Here is a 20,827-nt window from a genome sequence, read left to right on the forward strand (position 1 = left end):
GTCAATGGCATTGTTGTTATTGTTGTTGTGAATTTTTGTATTCCAGAGGATCTAATTGAACTGCTGAGTAAGAAAACTGAGTTCATGCATCTGTTCGCCACGCATTCGGAAGAGAAGCGGAAAAAGGTCATTTGAGAATGCCTTACTTTGACTTTGCAAAGTCGTAATAACCAGCCAGCTGAATCTGAATTCACCCAGCCTCTTTTCGTTTATATTGATCGAACACCTACGTAGTAGTACAGTACATTTGAATTTTTACTTTATCGTAGTCTTGCAATGTGTATCAATAATCTGATAAGGCAGGAGAGATTCTGAATTTGAAAGGACTCCAGATAAACGTCCCTTTGCCAGACGTCAATACGTTTATTAATGATGATGAACATAGTTGGTTATATGTACATACATACAATAACACATATGAATCAAAGAACGAAGCACTGGCCTATAATCATCATTTCACTTCATGTTGTTTCGTCGTATTTATTTCCTACGACTGTAAATAGCGTGGAAATTGTAGAAATGGTCAATAATTAAAATTTCATTTATACCTTTTTTTCTTGTCCTTTCAAATTACAGGTTCTAATTATTTTTTTTTCGAGTTCCGTTAATTTCCTTTATTACATGATTACGATAAATATAACTTTCATCTGAATCAATTGCACTTTGTAAAAAACATTGTTCACCCAAATGATAGAAACTTATTTATCGATAACTATATTATCTTCTAGGCATTGCAGTATTAACACGTAGAAATATTTGATAAAAATTTGAATATGAACAACAGAAGCAATCGCTGATTAGCAGTGCTGATTGCATTTGCATAGCAGAAGTAACCTTTAAACAATACTTGTTAATACTTATATTTATTTCGATGTATATCCATTTCGACGTAAATTTAAGCACTAGACTATACTAAATTATGAAAATACCGGGCGATGCCACAAGTGAGCTTCGTAATATTGAATTGTTTATACATATTCAAGTCTGTGGAGATATATTTTATTTAATTTTGATTCGATTTCTCTAGTTTCGGTTCGTCTTCGCGCCCATAATCGTATTAGTCATGTATATATTATGTAATTCTAAGATTCTCTAATACTACATCATCACGTACGATTAGTCACGTAGATAAAAAGAAAATGATTCTAATTTTTTTAAATTTAATGAATATGTAAAAATAATATTAAATGCAATACTTTCATATTTTCATAGCCAGAAATCCATGTGCAAACACTGATATTTTCGTAATGATGTTAATAATATTGATAATGAAGTAACAATAATAGTATAAGTATAATGTTGGTTATTTATTGTAGTTTTCGAAACAATATATCTTGCTAATAAAATTTACATTATAAATTGGATTTGTGTAAAAAAACTTCTTTGCAATAAATTTGGCCTGAAACCCACAGCATCATAAGTATCCTCTCGATAAATTTGACGTTTTTTAATAGAAATATATACACTTACACATACATTTAGGTCACCTTCAAAAATACTTTCATCTGTTGCTCTTCTCAAAATTATTTTCAGATCTAACTGGAATTTTCCAGATCTACGTATTCCATTTACTTGAAATTTTATAAGTTTATTAGTTACTTAATGTTCAGACTGTAATTAGACAATATGTTCAGGTTGATAATTTATAGGTAGAGACGATCGACACCGGCTCGCTCAGACAAAACGAGCATTCGGTCGATTTTACTTCCGTAAAAAAACCTTTCACGTTGTGCTTTGACTTAATCAAAGCGACCTCTATTCTCTTTATGAAGGAAATTTAACTTTATTGCCTACTTTGATGATCATCCCATCACATCTCTCAATACGTTACATTTCTACACAGGAAATCGTGGTTGATAATAATATATATACATAATCAATAATAATCACAACTAGCCGCGTAAATTTTTACAATATATATTTGATATTCCGAACTCCGATAACGCAAATATTACATTGTACGTGAGATTCAACAGACCATAGATAAAAGACTGATGCATAAGGTTCTCTCTGTCGTACTTTCTCACTTTTCTATTGAATATACATATAAGTTTCAAAAACTAGAAATTCAAGAAGGCACACTGTATACGTACGAGTATGTACATAATTCCTAACAGCATGGACGTTGTACATTAGTCGCACACGCGATGCTGCGACGTGAAATGGTGTCCAGTTACATTGTATAAATCGTTCAGTCATTATATGCATTTGAAAGGGAAAATGATCCAAGAAGTCTAATTTTTATATATCGGGTAGGAGGGGCTTGGAAAAGCTTACCTGAATTGTTCTACCTAGATTTCTTTCGTGAGCCATGCACTGTACGACAAAAATAGTAACGATCTTTCTTGTAGGTAATAAAATTCTTTACAATTTTCATATGGAAATTTTTCCTGTACAATGCATAGTTTTTTAGATATAGCACGGTAAAACTTTTTCAAATATGGTTATTATTAAATATATATTTTACGGGTGAAAGAACAGTAAAACTGGTAAAAGCACATTTATAGAATATGATATTTTCAATAAACTTGATTACGAACTTTTTGCTCTGAAATTGATACTTTAAAAGCTATAGCGCTGTAAACATTGTGTCGCGTGAATGATCAGTGAAAATGACAATACTGTGTAGTAGATCTATAAAAATTATAAATAGTGTAAATAATTAGTAATGATTTCTTACTAGTAATAATCTTTCTTATCTGCATGGGTAGAACGTCTTATACCTCATCAAAAATTGTCAATACAGCACGATACAATTGTTTGTATATCATGGTGTATCATAAAAATAATTATAATAATATTAATAACAACAACAATAATAATAGATTTATTTACCTGCAGGAGTTACGACTTCCCATAGCAAAGAGGGTATAGACCCATCGCCTCTTTAAGTACGATCACATCAGCAGATAGGGAAGCAGGGCGGATTACTTTGGCACTCAAATATTTGGGGAGCTGATTCATAATTTTACAATAAGATTTATGAAAATATCCCACGAACAACCATAAAATTCGCCCAGAAGAATGATATGCTAGAAACTTATTCTTGTTGAAATTTAATTACAGCACTACCTCGTTATAAGAGAACTCAGCAGAAATACCCGGCGTAGCGAATCCCGGGTGATAGTTTTTTCTTTAATCGTTAAAATTGGATCTCGTGGAAGATTCTCATGAAGAAAAATTATTGCTTTCACAGAAGAGGGAACGTCCATAAACTACGTAATCAAATTTTGAATATTGACCCCCTGGAGGAGGGATGGTTTTGTCATCAACTGTCAGATTGAAAGACCCCCCCTCCAAATGACATAACACAGATTGCCGCCACCCCGCGAATAAATCTAGACTCCCCTTGTTACCAGGAAGAAAACATCACGCGCAGTATTCATTGTTACCGACCGAAAATTTTTATTTGTGAATTTGGCCTTTTGCATGGACGTTATAATTTCTAAACCCTCCCCCTTCACCAAGTCATTTTTCGTCGTAATCTGACACCCCCCTTCTCCCCAAAAAACTGGTGACGTAATTTATGGACGCTTCCAAAGATCTGCACAGGACGCCCGTCGCGCGAGCTTTCCCGCAAGAACATTACAGATCTAGCTCTGCGTCTCCTACTTCTAATCATACTCCCCCGGCCAATAATCTTAACCCCCACTACGGGCGATCGGAGTGATGGAGCAACGGTGGGTCTCAGCAATAGCTCAAGTAGTACAGAACGCATAAAACTTTGATTATGAACTCAAAATTTTATTTAAAAAGTTAAATATAACATAGCTTATAGCACTTCTGGAATTATAAAGAACATTTTAAAAAAAGTTTCATCAAAACCCGTCAAATAGATCTTAAGTTAAATCCGTACAAACATACATACAAAGAATTTTATATATTACATGTAGTATAGATTTCCCATGCGTTCCGCTTGAGCGGGTTTTAGAACTTTCCCCACTCTATCCTTCTACCTGAGGTCTCCTAACTTTACCGAGGACTCCTCATTATAAGCGAAAGAGCGATTGCGTCGAATCATGCACGAAGGCATTGCATTCGTATACATAACTGTGATTATCTCATAACGAGGAGTGGTGACGATCATCGACGTGTGTGCGATTCTCGAGTCCAGGCGCCGAATTTCTTAGAATCCTATTCCCCTAACCGCCCTGACACTCTTATAACGAGGTAGTACTGTGATCGAAATTTGCAGCTGAAAAACTAGAACAATTTAATTTTTGATCCAGTTGGCAGGAATATAAATATAGATAGAATCGATACAAAACTGATGATTTTAAACAAAATTATACCTAATTTAATGTCATGCCCCCCCCCCCCCCCCCCTCCTCCTCCCAATACTACATAAAATATAAAAGAAATAAATATTATCGTACAGTAGAATCATAATCAAGATTTAGGGGAGAGGTGAGCAAAATGGGTCACTTAAGAAAGGAATAACGTTAGACCAATTTTGACGCCATTTTTTTTTTCTTTAGCCTTAAAATATATTTCAAGCTTATCGACACTTTTTGAAGTCTCATTTGATTATACAGGGAGCCCATTTTGCTCACTAGGGTCTATTTTTTTCCCCGCACCCCTATATAGATTAAACTTGTAGAATAGTGATAACGTTGAAGTAGTCTAAGCCGGCATTCGCTATTCATTCGCTATATAAGATCGCAGGGCTGGCTAGCACTCCTACCATACATCAGAACAGTGCTTTGGGTGCTGCCGTGTTCTTGCATTCAATTACACCTATGAGACTCAATTGGTGCATGCGAAATATGTGTATGTACTGGTCCCTAAGGCAGTTGTAGATCGGGCACTCCAGAATGAATTTTTCTAGTGTTTTTGGGAACTGCATGTTACAAATAGTGCAAATCTCTTGGGGTGATTTTGTATGAGATTCCGTTCTTTTCAGATCATCGAAATACATGAGACACGTCATTTTTTGTAAAACAATAAACTTTTCAGTCTGTTTTTTACCTCAATTAATTAATTTGCATCCATTGAAGTCTGTTATTCTCTTCTCCGTCTTTGACTTCTCATGATTATTGATATTATTGTCACTCTCGTTGTTGTTATTGCTATCGTCATCATCATTTTTATAAAATAACATGATGTACAAACAATTGCATCACACTGCATTTAAAATTTTTCATGATGTATAAGACGTTCTACCTATGCAGGTAAGAAAGATTTATAAATTATTAGTAGTTTTTGACACTATTTACAATTTTCACAGATTCACTACACAGTATTGTCATTGTTCTGAAAACTTTTTGCCATTTTATGAAATTCTACGAGTGTGTTACGATTAACATTTCCACTGATCACTCACGCGACGCAATGTTTACGCTGTAGGTATATCTCTTAAGATATCAATTTTACAGGAAGAAAAGTTCGGAATAAAATCTATATTGTACAAATGTGATTTTGGCCAATTTTACAGTTTCATCAATCGTTAACTATGTGTATATTCAGCAATAACCATGGTTGGAAAGGTTTGCTGTGCTATAAATCAAAAACTGCATTATAAAAATAAATGTTCTGTACAAAAGTTGTCGAGAACTTTATTAGAGCAATTCTATAGAGGATTGCTGTAAAAATGGAAAAACCGAGTTTCAATCTCTTAATTATTCTCTGTTTCGTTCGATGTTTCAACAACTATGAATAATAAGTGAAAAAATTATGAAACTCAAATTGCAGAGCGTAAAAAAAGCTAAAACAAAGTATATGATCGAAATTTTTGTATCACGTCGAAGAGCCGAGTTATCGAAAAAAATTACCCTTTTCAAGATGGCGGAGAAGGCTTATAGAGAATCTTGGTCGACAATTTGAGGTTGAGTTTTCGAAGCCCCCACGCCCACACAATGTTTAAAAATTAAACTTTTCGATTTATTTTTCTTTCTTTGCCTCTTTTCGGACACAATGACTGGACTGATACGTTTCTTCAATGCTTTGTGCGGTCAGAAAACTGCCATACCTGTATATGTATACTGAATGATAACGAAATAACATACAAATATGTATAATGTATAATAGGATGGTTCGAGAATTTTTTTTTTCCAACACATTTTTTTTAAACAACCTCTCAAGCTCAAGTCTAAGAAGTCGCTCTTGTGACTTTGATTTCACATTTATTTAACATAGGAAGATTTCGCTTTTCGTTCAAAGTTAAAATACTCGTAAACTATTCTGTATTTTTCAAATCCATGTATAGATCCTTGAAGCTGATTCTTCAAGCTTCCCAGCTCTATATAACAATCCATAATTATCATCATCAGAACACTACCGATTTTTTCGTTTCGGTATAAATGAGTAGTTTTCAGATGACTGTAATGTCTTTTCTAATTGTAACTATGCTTTCTTATAGAGATTTGAAAAACTTGAAGACCCAGCTCGAAAGATCTATGCATGAATTTGAAAAATTTGAATAGTTCCGAGTATTTTAAGTCTTAATGAAAAATGACACGTTTCCATGTTAAACGAATGGAAATAAAAATCGAATCAGCAACCTTTTTTTCTATCAAACACCTACATTTCAGGGGGTGAAAGCGAAAACAACATTTTTTTCCTGAACCACCCTAATGTATATGTGATATAATGCTATGTGTGAATAAACTTTTATCCACAATTCCCGTTCTTCATTTACATAAAAAAGAAAATACGAAATGAGCTCTGCAACATATAAAATAATAATCAATTCAAAATTCATTCTATCCTCTCAGACTTGATTTTTTTTTTTTTTTCAAACTATCCTTGTTATTGAATTCAATTCCTATTCTTATTAATTATATACAATAAAATATAAGTGACGCAGGAAGGAATGACGTTACGGATGTACATCAGTCCGACAGGGTTTTAGGAGAAAGCATAATATGATACCCCAAAAACATGAGCCCGATATGAGCCCGATCGAACTCTCCTTGCACAGGTGCAGATGGATATACTCACATACACTAGACTGGGCCAAAAAAATTGACTATTTTTTTTTTTGAAAAATATATTGAGAATATCATTTTTTTTTTGCCATACTGAATGATATTCTCAATATATTTTTCAAAAAAAAAAAAAAATAGTCAATTTTTTTAGCCCAGTCTAACATACACCCAATCAATTTTCACCCTGCTAAAATCATAGCACACTTTGTTGATACGATACGAATATCTTTTCGCAAAAACAATTCGATCTGGCTTCTATTTTGGATATAAAACTCAATCTTCTGAAACAATGTCGAACTGATGTGCTTCAAGTGACCTAACATTCTTTTAAAAATAATTACAGTTCACTGATTAACTGTTTACTTTTTACGAAATATATTTGCCATACTAGGCGTGTTTGACTTCTGTTGGAATATCTTACTCATCCTCTGACACATGTCCTCCACTCCCTGACCAACGTTCACGTTCGCTATCGCAAGAGACAGCCCGGAACTTGATGATGCCGATCTGTGAAAATGACAACAACTAAATATCTGTAATAGAAATCTGTATACTTGATTCATCGATGAATTTGGATTGCATTTTTAGTGATTTCACTGAAAAATCACGCATATTACCTACTTCTGTTAATGATTATGCTTGAAGCATACAAATGTGTTTATTCAAAGTAAACATTTTTCTTAAATGCACCCGTGCTCTGTTCAAGAGGATGGTATACTCTAATCTTTACCGATTGATTGCTGATTTCGTGACCTTGGTGAGTTAATAATTTGAACTTCGTCGATGTAGGTCAGAGTAAAAGAAAATAATGTAGTGATAACCATTCGGCTGGACATGAATTTGACGTCGTCAAAAATTATTTTCTTTCATTCTGACCTATATCGACGAAGTTCAAACCGTGAAGTTGTACCGACCGCATTGAATGTCACTTATTTTGACTATTATCAAAGTCTGCACATGAATGATGTTGAAATACAGCAGTCAGCGCAATTTGACATGCAATGCTACCTACAAATATGGAAAAATAAGTTTGGTCTTACATAACAATAATGCCAAGAAATGAATTCCACTGATTGAATTACCACTTATCGCACAGATACATTTCCGGACGTTATTTGCGCACATAACAAGAAAGATTTTGGATAGTTTTATTTGAAATTGCATGTAAATCCGCACTGACTGCAGCATTTTCACATCAATACTGTGTAGGCTTCGAGTCTAGGCAAAATTAGAGACACTTCACTTGGACGGTAAACACTGATATAGCATCCTCTTAATAAAAAAATTTGACTTTCAAGAAAAGTCTATGAATCGTGAGCTGTGATACACATAAACAGGGGGAAAAAAAGTACATAAATTCAATTGGTAATCCCGCAAGAATGTTAAAAAAAAAATTCAATGTTATTTGAGATACATTTACAAAAAATGTGACTAATTAGAAATTCTCAAGTCGTTTTCTATTTTAAATTGAGAATAATGAAGGTTTTTCTTCAAATGAGTAAGTAAAAGTAAGATAAAAAAGGAGGCGTGAGCTTTGAATTCAGTAATTCAGTTTCATTGTAAGCAATTTACCGTTCCAATGGCTTCTGGGAATCTAGCCTGGACGTGGCCTCCTTGAGTAATGAATTCACTAATTCTATGTGCTGAGGTTGGGTTTGGTTGACGAGCACTTCAAGGTACCTAAGCCCAGGCAAAAGAACACCGGTAATGCATTGATTACTGAGTGGACAGTAGACAAGGACCGAGTAGGCTTCGACGAGGGAATTTGTGAGCTCGATTTTTCGCCCCTGCTGAAGAGCGGAGGCCGTTATGCCCGCTAACTGGGTAGCTATCACTGAAAGTTAAAGAGACGGTCGTACAAATTGTATATAATACCAAATCAGCAATTAGTATATTTTGTAAAATGTGGGGAACCGAAAGTAGGCGATATCTGAATGACTATTGCATGTGGCACGAATAGAAGGGGAATGTTGTAATCACGCAAGGCAGATATCACCTATCCGCACATGTCACACACACCATAGTTTTTGTAACACCTCTGTGCGGAAAGTTTTATTTGAGTTGCTACTGGCAGCACATAAATTTCATGTTAATTAACTTATGACGAATTCGACTAGCAAAAAAAGTGGGCACTGTTTCTGTAAATCGGATTCGCCATTGCGCTCAATGACACAGTGCGAGATGTTAAGTTATTTGAAATTCCATATGTGCCAAAGAAAGCCTTAGTGTGGAAAATGAAGAATTTCAATTGTAGGCATGTGCCAACGTTATTTTTTTGCAGTGTTCAAAAGTGGGGCGTTTCACGAACGATTGATGGGGTATGAAAATCCATTGAATAATCATATTTCACTAAAGCTTAATGGGAGTTGGTATGTGTAATGTACCCACGCAGTTAGCCTGTGTGAATGGGTATGAAAGTAGGTATGTGTGCGTGCACGAGACGGGCGCGACGCTCGATGAACAGGGTAACTGCTAGACAGCCGAATTATGAGCATTCATTCATAAGGTGACACGTGTACGAATCAGTAACATCATAATATACTTAGTTTAGCGTGAAACGGTCTACTTTTATTTAATGTTGCCTGATCGATCCTTCCTCACCCTGCAACACTACAGTATGTCAGCAAAATTAAATGGTTAGTTGGCTAGAGTTCAAATAGCCAGTAAGTATGGGTATTGTAATATGTACTGGCATGCATGGTCAATTGACATACAGACATTATATCATTTTTACCCGTGATTTTAAAGGAAAATAGAAAACCCAATGTTACTGACAAAACACGTAATTCCTTGTTATTTTACTATAAAATACTCATAAATTACGAACATTACCGACTAGCACTTCACCCTGAATCTAATGGAAACATTGCCCAGGGCTGGCTCTCTTTGGTAGGATATAGTTATTCACCGGATCATCGAACTTTCCAAAGATGTGTTGCAAAAAACGTTAGTCAAATTTTCGTTTGATAAATGACTTACCATCTTCTGTGTAATTTTGGGGACAGTTTGGCGCGATACTTGAGAGAGCAGTGACCAAAGAAACTGCCAATGATGACGGGATGCCCTGTGGTTCTCGAGCTATCATTTCCAGTGTCAACCGCGCTTTATCCCTTGCCTCTTTGGCTCCACACTCAGTGACAAGATGAGCTAGTGCTGGGATAGCGGCAGCTTTGACTGTTCTGCAATGAGGTATTTCTGAATTAGTTGACAAATGTAATGTTACTGGAGATTTGAATCTGTTAAATAATTCTTTGATGTAGAAATCATCCTTACAAATCAGTGTCATTGGCCAGTGTCACTATGGCTGGTGCTACTCTTGTGTTGGCTAAATGGTCCGTAATATGAGATATTACAGAACTGAATAAAACTGCAGTCGCACATCGGACTGTCGATCTTTGATGAACCACTCCTATATTTAACATGTAGATATTATGTTCAAATTTACACTTTTTAAAATGGTGTAGTGAACAATCTCAGAGTAAATTTATTTGCTATTTTTGTTTTGAAGGTGGATTTATCTCAATCAGGTTGTTCAGTTAAATATTTTTGTTTGAAGTAACTGGATTAATAACTTTTCCTAGTAAGTAGCAAGATACTGACTTTAAATTAATCTTGTTACAGAAAACGAGAGAATTATATCTTTAATTATGTTATAGCGGTTCAAGGGTGCGTAAAGTTGTCTGTAAACAAAAGCATTAACACAATTCAGAATCACATAATATCGATTACGAAAAGGATTCATTGTGACTATCGAAATTGTTTCTGAATCGTTATAGTAGTTTAAATTCCAGGCACTCATATATACCATCCCAGAGAGCGTTAAGAACGTGTTCCTGCAGTCGAGTTTCATTACAGAGTCTGATAACAGCCATTTGTAGACTTGCACTGCTGACGCCGCTTATAGCCACGGCAACAATAAATTGATTCAATGCTTTCGTTACTTCAGTCACATCAAGGGTCGATAGAATCGTCAAGTATGCCGGAATCAACATTAAGCTCAGAGCTCCTCTGTCGGGTGTCAACATTATGAGTTGTTGCTCAAGTTCCGTCAATTTGGCAGCAAAAATGGGCTGAATCTGTAAAAATGATTACGTTATTGAAATGGAACTAATTGATTTTTGCGTTGTTGTTTTTATTCTGTTAGCCTATTTTCTGATAGGTCTTTTTAGGATTCATTTTAAAGGTTGAGCTTTTAAATTCATTGAATTTACATCATAGCGATGTTTCATGGAAAAAAAATTGCTTCTTTTTATATGTACATTAAGTAGAATATTTGAAAATAATTGGGTCGTATTTTCTGTTTCCATTAAAAATAGTAATAGCAAAAGTCATATGCAATTGAATTTTTCTATTTTCAATATACAGGGTGATTTAAGGCTATCGTCCCATAAAATACCATTGTATTCAGCGCAAAAGTGCGAGACCGAACAGTTTTTTGTTTCTAATAATTTGCCACTTGCGAAATACAGCCATTCAAAATTGGCTAATCCGGTAGTATCTCGTGGCTCCAAATAAGCCTGGAGAATCCTATTTTGATTGTCATGGGCTCATCAGCTATCCTGAGTCATCAGTTGCGATCTGATTAACCAATTTTGATCAGCTATAATTCACAAACCACAAATTTCCTATAAATAATGAAAAAACATTACAGTCGCAGATTATTACAAGGAACATTGGTTGCGTATGGATCGATAGTCCTGGGTCACGAAGTACAAAGATATACTTTAGCATGGGTGACTCGGTATCTTTTCTCAACCGGTTATATCAGCTTCAACTTTGTTTCAGATGAAAAAAAAAAATTTGTACAAACTATTTTTCTCCAAACTATTGAATGAAACTTCCCCTTTTCATATATTCCAAAAACTTTGCCTTTTTGATAAAATTGCTTGGGATAGTTAGAAAATATTAGGCAAAATGCTGCTTTAGAATATGAATATTAAAAAATTGAATGAAGTCGTGAGCGTTTTTAGAATAGTATGTGCAATAAGAACATCAAGAAGATTGGTTTTTCTTCCAAATTCTTTTAAGTTAACGTGTCAAGTGTTTGTCTGGAAGTTTTATACCAACTTCTTTCATGTTTCCATCTGGAATATTTTTGTGATAATTCATATTGCTATAGATCTAGTTAAACCCGTAACAAAAGATGCTGAAACTACGCAAGTCTGTAAATACATTGAATTACACTGTAGTCATAGTTACTTCCTTCTAACAGGTGTAACCGTAACAATACTGACCAATGTATAGTATCCATTAACAACTTAATGGTCGAGAAATATATTCAATTGGTCAACCAAGCTGTTGTTTCGATTGTAATTTTGGGATCAATAAAATGGATTGAGCCTGACTGAAAATTTCTGTTGTTTTCAACTATATTTCTCACTCTACTGGAATGATCAATATTGATGATAATATTGTAGCATGTTTATCTGACTCGGAGGCTATGTTGTATGTCCAAGTTCAGGCATAATGTTGGATAAAATGGTCATCACTACTCATCGTCAAATGAGAGGGACATGAATTACTTGTGGGATTACTCTATGGCTCTGGAATAATAGCCAACAATAAGTAATGGTGAATTAAAAAATTGTCCATTTTGTTACACATCATTATTTTTTGAACTCGTTTTCTTCAAAACGTGGTTATCAAAGTCAGTCACTACAATATTTTGAAAACGGCCCAACCGATTTAATTGACATTCCGAGACAATTTCGAATATATATCATTACATAGAAAAAAAAAATAAAAAAAAAAGCGCTTTATTATATTTGAGGAATCCGGTCATATTGTATTTTTTAAATCAACTAAACAATGAGAAATCATCGAGCCATGTCGATGCGGGACATGATTGATGTTCACTTGAGCAAGAACACGTTGTGCAAATAAAATTGGTAAAAACGAACCTTAATTGGTGGCTGAAAAGTTGTTTAGATAAAAATTTTCCAAATTCACCAGTAATATGTAATGCAGATTATTATTCAAAGTATGACTTATTTTAGAGGCTGAGAAAATAAGGTTCACTTACGTGATTGTTCTTGATATCCAAGGTCAATAATAAAACAAAAAAACATTCATAGAGGTTTGACTTTCAACCCTTTAGTGGGGGTCCTCCTCAGAACTATAACATTTATTAAACATTACTTACGTTATACATAATTCAATTAACAATGAACAAAAAAACAGGGAAAAAAGGGGTCGAAAATTGGCCATCGAAGAACAACGGTTATCAAAGCAACCGACAAGTGTTAAGAAAATGGTAAAAGACTAGATGGTATACTTACCTAATTTAACATAAAAAGACCGCTTAAAGTCAATCGCTGAACCAAATCAGGAATTTTAAACAACAACTACATCTCTTAACAATCATCTTCGTGTGTAAGCCTAGGTCGTTATTTGTAAGAAGGTTAGACCCATCAATCTCCCAATCATCAATATCCATCCTCTAAACCATCATGAAAAAGATTTATCATAAGCAAGCATGAGACAATTCACTTATCTGTCTCTTTTGGAGACATTATTTTCTTAATAAATCAATGGAAAACTCTTATGACGGTGTAAGCTGAATTGTACCAGGTACCCTGGTAAGCGCCCCAAGAGAGAACTCACAATCAACGTCAATAACAAGAGAGACCGATGACCCCAATCAAATACAAAAGATCACACGGCATCAAGTATCGTGGGGCCAACAGATCCAGCTATATAAATTTCCAAGTTGGATCATCAGTTGAGAATAGGCTAACGTATTTGAAATCAGGTTGTAATACCACTTATTTAAGTTGTCAGTGTCAGATCTCAAATTCACGACATTATTATCACCTACTATGTCACACATATCTGAAATCAACGTTTTCCCATAGTCCTTTTCCCCACAGAGGATACTGACATCAAAGAGGTTAAAATTATGGTCGCAATCTATCCTATGTTTTGTCAAGACTAATTCTTTTTCCAAATCAGCAAAAATATTGCGTTTATGTTCGTTAATTCTTGTCTTAAGCAATCTACTAGTCTGGCCGATGTAAACTTTGTTGCAATCATTACAAAGTATTTTGTAAACCAGATTCAAACATTTTTCTTTCGGAACACATCTGACCTGGAATCTACTAAGGACCCTGTCGAGTGCTTATGACAAACCGTTCACATACAGGTACTTCATTATTGATCCGAAACACCTATTCTTAAGAATTACTAATCTGGTTTCAATACACCGATCTACTAAATTTGTAGCGTTATTCTTGCAAAGCGAAACTTCTTTAATAAATTAATTTTTTAAAAATGAAACGCGACTCTTTGTCTCTTGATATTAACAGTGATTGTGTGCTCTCTCTTGACGTGTTTACCGGGGCATCTGGTATAATTTGATTTACACCTTCATAACTATTTTCCGTTGATTGATTAGGAAAATAATGTTTCCAAAAGAGCTGGATAAGTGAATTATGTCCTGTTTGCTTGTAGTAAGGTTTTTTGATGATGGTTTGGAGAAAGGATCTTGATGACGGTAAGATTGATGATGGTTCAAACCTTTTTACAGATGACGGACCCAAGCTTATACACGGAGATGATTGTTAAGAGATGTTTTTGTTTAAAATTCCTGATTTGGTTCAGCGATTGACTTTAAGCAGTCTTTCTATGTTAAATTAAGTAAGTATACTATCTAGTTTTTTAATCTTTTTCTTAACACTTGTCAGTTGCTTTGATAACTTCTTCGATGGCCAATTTTCTTCCCCTTTTTCCCTTGTGTCTTTGTTCTTCGTCAATTGAATTACGTACAACGTAAGTTAGGTATGTGTAATAAATGTTACAGTTCTGAGAAGAACCCCATACAAAGGTCTGAATCATAAACATCTATGGATGTTTTTTATTATTGATCTTGGATACCAAGAAACATCGTGTATGTAAATAATAAGATCGATTAATTCGTCTGCATAATGTTTCACTTCATGCTTTTGAGTTTTTAACAAAATATCGAAACTAGTCGCAGATCAAAGAACAAATTAAATTAGCCGAACCATGCTGATAAAGGCAAATGAATTTTTTGTCCAATACAAGTTTGGAAAGTAAGATTTTCGAAGCTTATGAAGCGTGCCTAAGGTACCCCATTTCTAAACAGTACAGTAAAAAGGCACTGGCGCATGCGCTTAGCTGAAATTTTGAATTTTACACATTAAGGCTTTCTTTCGTCTCATGCACACTTTCCGATAACTTAATTTTACGCACAGACTTTTCACACCACTAGCGTAACATCATTGTGCTGAATTTAACCAGAAGTTTGCACCTTTCGGTTAGGTTTCATCAGGTCAGGCCAGTGCCTCTGGACCTCTTGATTTCGTTTGATCGACTTGTTTTAAATTTTTATTACACTTGTTTGCTTCGCAAATCAAACTTTCCTTCACAGATATTGCAAAAAATAGTGTGTGTTACACATATGGCTGGGCAATCTCTGACTTGTGTTTACAGCGCCCACCTTGGCTCATGCTGAAAACTTCACACGCAATGGAAATTCCTCACTTCGCGCGCTAGTAACACAACATCCTATTTCGCGCGATATGGAATGTCATTACAAAATGATTTATTTTCAATATTCCATAAACTGGTTTGATTCGCAATTTTTATTAGGCATTGGATAGGATGGTTGTTTCATACCGACCTTTGATACAGTTATGTGTCTGCCAAAGGCACAGCAGAGAGAATGTATATATGTGATGAAAGCATTCAAAACAGCTTCTTGGGTAACGTTGATCGATTTCACTACGTCAATTACATCTGGTAATCTGTAAAAACCAAGTACAATCAAACAGAGAAATTAAAGTTATTATTAAAATAAAGTAAGTAATAGGAGGAACAAACAATTTATTAGATAGCCACTCTAATTCTGGCCAAGTGTCATTTTCCCATGTATTTGCGAAGAATGCGTGAAGCACAGCTGTAATGTCCATATCGCCTTCATAAAATACTCTCGGATTTAACAGGGACAGCTGGCAAAGGGCGGAAAACTCGTCTGCTGCTTAGAAAAATTATTTTATTATTAATGTAAGATCAGATAATGAGTCAACTTATTATTGTTTGGGGCTTCCTACGTCAAAAATTATTCTACAATTTTAATTACGACATCTCACATTGTTCGATAACTCGAGACACTGTTTAAAACAATTTTTCCTTTGTATTGACCAAGATACTAGTTTATTAATTTGAATGGGGAAGAAAAGATGACTCGATCACAATGGAAAGCCATATGTACTGACGTAAGTCCGAAGGTTTTGATTCTTGAACAAATGCTTTGACATTCTCAGTGTTAGCAACGCATACAACGGTATGCGGTAGGAGGTACTGCAGCACATTGATAGATGCAACAGCTCTATCTCCGTCAGAATGAATTTTGTTCTGGATATTTTGGTGGTGTGAGGGCTTTAGCTGGCTCCTTAATTTGCTAAGTATTCGTGGCAGCAGATGGGACTGAAATCTTCCAAGTGTAAGCGCCCATTGCGCTATCACTGGTACAAGAATTTTAGCTGCAGCTTCAACCACTATAGATGAGGAATCATCCAGAGCAGTAAGAGTCAGTTCTTCACACTGAAATAAGACAAAATAAGAAATAAGACAAAATGCATGGTCGTTAGCTGCCAGCTTCTCTCAATAAATTGAAAAAAAAAGAGTATTTTATTGGAAAATTGAGTAGCAAGTGACTCATACAATCATAAGATAGACCACACATTCCATGCGATGAAAACGAGTTACAACCGCTTTATGTAGTGTTACTATTTGTGAACTCTAATATTGATTCAATTATGTGTTGTCACAAAATGCTATTGTAAGTGAATATTAAATTGAAAGAAATAATTCTATATATCTTGCATCGTGGTGCTGTTGCATTCATTCTTTCAGACGAGTCTATATAATGAAAAGTTGATGATCATATAGTTTTATCACCTGGAAATATTTGTCCGGATCATCCATTAATGCTACTAATAGCGCCAGAGTCTTGACAACAGTAGCTCTGACCACGGGCTCCGTATCTTCTAGAAGCATTTGCTGCAGCATAGAAAGCATTAAAGAATTTCTTGTTGTGCCTGAAATATGTGGAGCCAAGGCTGAGCAGCATTCTGCAGCCAGCAGTCTTCGTTCCAGATGCTTGTGCTGACTCTGTTCCCAACACTGGCCCAAAACTTCACCAGTTTCTATGGAAGTCTTCGAACATTTCGCCATTGCCACTAAGCCTGGTGATAGTGACAAAATATGAGATAAAGATAAGTTGATAATTGTTTTACAGTACAATTTTATACACCAAGATAACTTTGTGAAATGGACCCTTCCAAGCTACCCAAGTGACTACATGCCTGACATTACTTGTTGTTAGCTGGCCCGGCTTGAGCGTGACGGGTTTACTTTACAAGATCCTTCACACATACATTTGATTTTAGAGGGCTTACCAGCTAATATCTTCAATCTCTCCTCCTCCTGCGGCCTCTTTTTCAGGTTAAAAAGTAACTGCAGTAACTTTTCCCTCTCGCGACTGTTCGTGTGCAGTTGTACTGCGCTAAGAATTAGAGGTATTGTCTCTTCTCTTTTATTAAGTATAACGTTTGGTATTATTCTGGGCAAAGAGTACGTCAATATGTGAATAATACTTTTCTGAGTCACGCCATTCCTCAGTGGATCTTCTATGAATGCTGTTGCGGGATTGGACGTGTTCACCACGCAATGAGTTACTACTTCTCTCTCAAAATTGGCTGGTAAGATTCTGAAAAATTAGGGATAATTTTGTCAACTATTGCTTTGACCCAGCTTATCTTCCTCAAAATATCACACCTGAAAGAAGAGTCACAAGAATCCAGTCGTGGCTGTTTCGTTACATCAGGTCTAGGCAATTGTAGCGTTGTCCATTCTCGATCTCCCGGATCGGTTTCATTCAGGCTAGTCACAACTGAGGTTGTATCATCTCCACAAGATTCTTGAGTCATGTTAGAAATATCCTGGAGCATCGAATCAAGAATCTCAAACTTTTCAGGGGTTGATGAGTTGGAGTTTATCGTTTGTATCGTCCCTGTGCTATCCTAGATATATAAAATTATTCGACTTTTTTGCTTACTTTGTTGAATCTTCAGTTTCAGTATTTTCGATTAAGCAGGTTTCAAGATATTTTTAGCGAGCATTTATTTGCTCTCACCTTTGTCTCGCCAAGTATTAAATCAGTTTCACTCGAAACTAAAAGTCCTTCTAGCTCTGATTTTTCTTGCTCTAAAACAGCTCTTTGTTCTTTCAATTGCTGTATTTCAAAAGTCTGCACAAGAAAACATAAGAGAACCAGTTACACCGCTAATCCATATTAACAAAGCTTCGTTTCTCTAGTACTGGAAGGCAATAACTACATAATTTTATAGAAAAATTCTTCAAACTAAAACTACATGATTATTTTAGTGTAGCGGACAGGCTTCACAAAATTGGGTTTCACAAAAATCAATGACTACAAGATATTAAGGACATTTATTCATACCTCGTTTTTTTCACTCTAATAGTGAAGTACTAACCATTTCTTTCAACTCTTCATCTTTGTCAACTGTTTCCGAATTCAAATCTTGAACAAATTCTGTTTGTACACTGACATTTGCTGAGTGTGGTTTGTCGTGGCCGCTAGCCCTCATGAATTCCCTGTATATCTGCAAGAGCTGTGCAGGTTTTGGAATATTCAACCCAACATCATCCCAGTCCTCGAAATCTTGGTTTTCATTCTCATCACTGAATGTAATAGACGTCAGCTTATAGGAGTGAGCTAGGAGGTACTCGTTGACAAGATAATTAAGCGCTCGCTGTTCGTGAGGTTTGATTGGGAAATCAATCACTATTTGTTTGTCAAGCCCTGTATCTGGCGTCATTGCTTCAGACTCTTTAAAACAAGAGAAATAAATGTAACATGAGATATCATATTATCAGGAGGGCAAATACATGATATCCAATGAGCAGCTTCACCTGTGGCGACGGTAAGGTTGGCCCTGAGTGCCGAAATATTTTCCCTTGCTTTTCTGAGCTCAAATTCCAGTATAGCGACACGTTCATCTATTCCGCCACCGTCCTCTGAATATCTTGTCATATCGAGTGAGTCTAGGGTAGCTTGACTGAGTGATCTAGCTAGTGAAGTAAGATTGATTTATGAATAATGTCTAAGGATTAAATAAATAAATACGAGGTGCTCACTGAAACAGTTGGTCAAGGAAATTAAGAAAAAGGATTCAACTCATGATGAAAATTGCTGAGGAAGTATGGCTCATATTGGAAAAAAGATGGCCAAACGGCTGACAATGGCCATGAAGCATTATGAGATAGTCAAGGTTTTGAAAAGCAGTACAGCGGATATGACATTGAAATTATACAAGTTGATTGACAAACTTGTGACACGTAAAATATTTACAAGCAAGAATTATTTAAAGAAAGTCTACTCACGCAAAGCAATGTAAGGCTCCGGCTTGATGTTTTGAGTCTCAAAGTTCCCTGGATTTGAAAAATAATCCCTAAGGATAGGCAGTTCACTTCCTGCTTCGCATAATTCAGCGTGCATCTCCAATGCGGTGAGTAATAGTCTTTCGTTAAGTAACTTGGTTGCGATATCGTCGTACGATACTGTAGGATTTGCTGGCTGCGATGCATCTTCTGTAGCATTGACATGTTGCATAGAAAATGCAATCAGACTGTCTGATGAATTTCACTCAGTTTCTGATTTCTCGTTTTCAATTTTTTTTTTTGAATATGATTAACAGCAAAATTTTAAGGACAGAAGTAACATTCATGCTCATGTTGCAGAATTCAACCGCAAAAAAGGGTGGGACAGAAAATACAGACAAATAAACAATAAGTAGAATAGGTACAACATTTCTTCTTGACCATTTATTCTATTTCATATAATGGGGAGTTTTCCAAGAAATAGTTATAGTCATAACACTGTTACCTTTGACTGGTTCGTTAGTATGACTTGTGCTGAATAAATCCTCAACCTCTTCAATGGACTTGGCCATTCTTCGTCTGCGTAGTTTACAACAGTATGGGTGGGTGAAATTGTTGCATGAATGTGATATGTCGTGTGAGCATTTGCTTGTTTAGAAACAAAAGAATAAATCGACTACGGACGTTCTAATAATTACTACGTATCATATAACCCCAATGTCCAGCTGGCACCCGTGGCTGTTTCGTTTTGACGGTTGTGAACAGCTGCGGACTAATGCAGGGTTGCCAGACTCTCGATATCTCAAGACGCCGAAAGCTGTCGAGCAAGTAGCCAATCCAAAGATTTCTCAAAGGCGCCAAAAGTCGCCGTGGAAGATTCGTATGTAGCCAGAAACAGTATACTTCCGCGTGAGTTGACTGATCTTTTAAAATCGAAATCTTTGAAATGACTAACTAGTCTCGAATACCTTGTAATCCATATAAATTTATTGGGAAGCTAGAAAGTATGGATAATAAAGTAGCTGTTTGTCATAGAATTACTTTGGATTGTTCTACACTTGCTCGTTTAGTATCACATTATGAGTATATTTGGTCTACAACGTACGCGACTCATCCCATTTTCTTTCTATTCCAAGAATTCAAATTATTTCCGAAAAATTTCGAACATTTCGCTGAGGTCAGTCTCGTTATGTTTGTTTTTCGAATTCATCGAAGTTTCAGCTTCGGATGCATACACATGTAGGACGAGTTGAATCTGTTGATCATTGCAGTTGTTGGCTTGAATGATTTGCAGCACTTTCCGAACACTGGAATGCAGCGGTATTCGTAGAAGAGTAAGGTAGCCAAAAATCGCCATCTCGCCAAATAAAAAAAAATTGACGCCGAAACAGCAGCCGTGATAACCAATTTTGCGATAAGTAGCCAAATTTGCAAACCCTTTACTAGAGTCTCTATCATGGTCTTATTGTAACATC

General features: G+C 35.6%; 2 protein-coding genes across 6 annotated transcripts in view; one reads left to right on the forward strand and one right to left on the reverse strand.

Moving 5' to 3' along the window:
- Nucleotides 1–1,364, forward strand: part of LOC107222526 (lysophosphatidylcholine acyltransferase) — a 112,505-nt gene extending 111,141 nt beyond the window's left edge. For all 3 annotated transcript variants that reach the window (XM_046733000.1, XM_046733001.1, XM_046733002.1), the window contains exon 11: nucleotides 47–1,364. In XM_046733000.1, coding sequence (XP_046588956.1) covers nucleotides 47–135 — 89 coding nt within the window. In that variant the 3' untranslated portion in view covers nucleotides 136–1,364. The remainder of the gene's footprint in view (nucleotides 1–46) is intronic.
- A 1,182-nt stretch (nucleotides 1,365–2,546) lies between these two features.
- LOC107222516 (RAB11-binding protein RELCH homolog) lies at nucleotides 2,547–20,119 on the reverse strand. 3 transcript variants are annotated; one of them, XR_006903098.1, is made up of 17 exons: nucleotides 19,858–20,119; nucleotides 19,356–19,562; nucleotides 18,885–19,043; nucleotides 18,446–18,801; nucleotides 18,085–18,198; nucleotides 17,727–17,971; nucleotides 17,348–17,658; nucleotides 16,848–17,134; nucleotides 16,163–16,490; nucleotides 15,768–15,921; nucleotides 15,568–15,691; nucleotides 10,732–11,002; nucleotides 10,200–10,335; nucleotides 9,906–10,105; nucleotides 8,499–8,760; nucleotides 4,969–7,433; nucleotides 2,547–4,195 (listed from the first exon to the last, which is right to left on the reverse strand). XR_006903098.1 is itself a non-coding variant. In XM_046732999.1 (17 exons), the coding sequence occupies exons 1-17, from the start codon at nucleotides 19,922–19,924 to the stop codon at nucleotides 5,952–5,954; spliced, it is 3,324 nt and encodes a 1,107-aa protein (XP_046588955.1). In that variant the 5' UTR covers nucleotides 19,925–20,119; the 3' UTR covers nucleotides 4,571–5,951. The 3 variants fall into 3 exon arrangements, 2 of the variants coding, with proteins under 2 accessions (XP_046588955.1, XP_015517413.1); XM_046732999.1 differs by lacking the exon at nucleotides 2,547–4,195 and having other exon boundaries at nucleotides 4,571–5,968; nucleotides 7,348–7,433; XM_015661927.2 differs by lacking the exon at nucleotides 2,547–4,195 and having other exon boundaries at nucleotides 4,571–7,433.
- Between the last annotated feature and the right edge of the window lie 708 nt (nucleotides 20,120–20,827).

The sequence above is a fragment of the Neodiprion lecontei genome, chromosome 2, assembly GCF_021901455.1.
Source record: "Neodiprion lecontei isolate iyNeoLeco1 chromosome 2, iyNeoLeco1.1, whole genome shotgun sequence".
NCBI lineage: Eukaryota > Metazoa > Arthropoda > Insecta > Hymenoptera > Diprionidae > Neodiprion > Neodiprion lecontei.

Coding starts and splice junctions, on each gene's coding strand:
- LOC107222516 (XM_015661927.2), bottom strand. CDS start 19,924: ATGGCCAAGTCCATTGAAGAGGTTGAGGATTTATTCAGCACAAGTCAT. Junction 18,802..18,884: donor CAACCTTACCGTCGCCACAG/GTGAAGCTGCTC, acceptor CTTGTTTTAAAG/AGTCTGAAGCAATGACGCCA. Junction 8,761..9,905: donor CCAAAATTACACAGAAGATG/GTAAGTCATTTA, acceptor TTTAACTTTCAG/TGATAGCTACCCAGTTAGCG.